Source organism: Monopterus albus, unplaced genomic scaffold, assembly GCF_001952655.1.
Source record: "Monopterus albus unplaced genomic scaffold, M_albus_1.0 scaffold6.1, whole genome shotgun sequence".
Taxonomy (NCBI): Eukaryota; Metazoa; Chordata; class Actinopteri; order Synbranchiformes; family Synbranchidae; genus Monopterus; species Monopterus albus.
In genome coordinates this window covers 1,268,447-1,269,292 of record NW_018127886.1, presented here as the reverse complement: position 1 = coordinate 1,269,292, position 846 = coordinate 1,268,447, and the positions used below count along the sequence as shown (strand labels likewise).

Here is an 846-nt window from a genome sequence, read left to right as displayed (position 1 = left end):
ATTGTCTTTCATATGTTCTGACACCGAGGCCGAGCAAATGTTTCATCCATGATCACTTCTTCAGCAAATCCATTATGTTTAGCTTTGTAAATGCTCAGTGAGCACACTGCAAAGTTCACTACTGAGTCTTTAAAGTCTCACTGGGACTGTGCTTGCTGTGCCAGCAATAATAAAGTCCATAGTTTCATAGTGCGACTGAAAGTCCTATGTTATCCTCAGAGTGTCGTCTGCAGAGTGGCATCCAGACTGCCTTCCCGCTCTGGAGACTCTATGTAGTTGGCCGACTCCTGGAGCTTCAGCAGCATGGCCATCTGGAGGAGACAGGGTTAGCTTTGGCATGGCATCAAATAAATATTTCTTAAATGCATTCACAAGGATAAACAAAAGAATTATGGCAGCTAAGGATTGCTTTTCATATTCATTAACCTGTAAGATTATTGAGATTTTTTTTTTTTTTTATCGCGGCGGTGCAGAAGAAGGCATGAAAAGGACAAAGGCAAGGTGCTGGGTCTAAAATGATAAGGAAACCACAGGGCAGCAACTGTGCCAAGACTCAGATTGTGACATAAAAGCACACTTCATATCTATGAATCCTCTCTGTCCTTAACCAGTTGCCCACCTCAACAGAAACATTCACTCACCAGTGGGTCTGCCTCCAGCGAGCTTGGAGGAGGTGTATCTTTGGGAGGCTTCTTCTCCTCACTGGGTGGGCCTATGCTGGGGGGAGGTAGGTGAAAGAGCGTGGACTGGTCATGCTGTGCATTGGGCCAAGGGAGGGTGTCTCTCACCCACTCCACTGGATCTTCCCATACTGCTTTCTGCCCATGGACCTAAGAGAATAGAAAT

The 846-nt window shown here is 45.9% G+C and overlaps 1 protein-coding gene across 1 annotated transcript in view; it reads right to left on the bottom strand.

Annotated features, from left to right (window-relative positions):
• Positions 1–6: 6 nt before the first annotated feature.
• The window catches only part of LOC109968705 (neuron navigator 1-like), a 78,584-nt gene continuing 77,744 nt past the window's right edge, over positions 7–846 (bottom strand). The window contains exons 35-36 of the mRNA XM_020615180.1: positions 642–830; positions 7–311 (exon numbers count right to left, since the gene is read on the bottom strand). Coding sequence (XP_020470836.1) covers positions 216–311; positions 642–830 — 285 coding nt within the window. The 3' untranslated portion in view covers positions 7–215. The remainder of the gene's footprint in view (positions 312–641; positions 831–846) is intronic.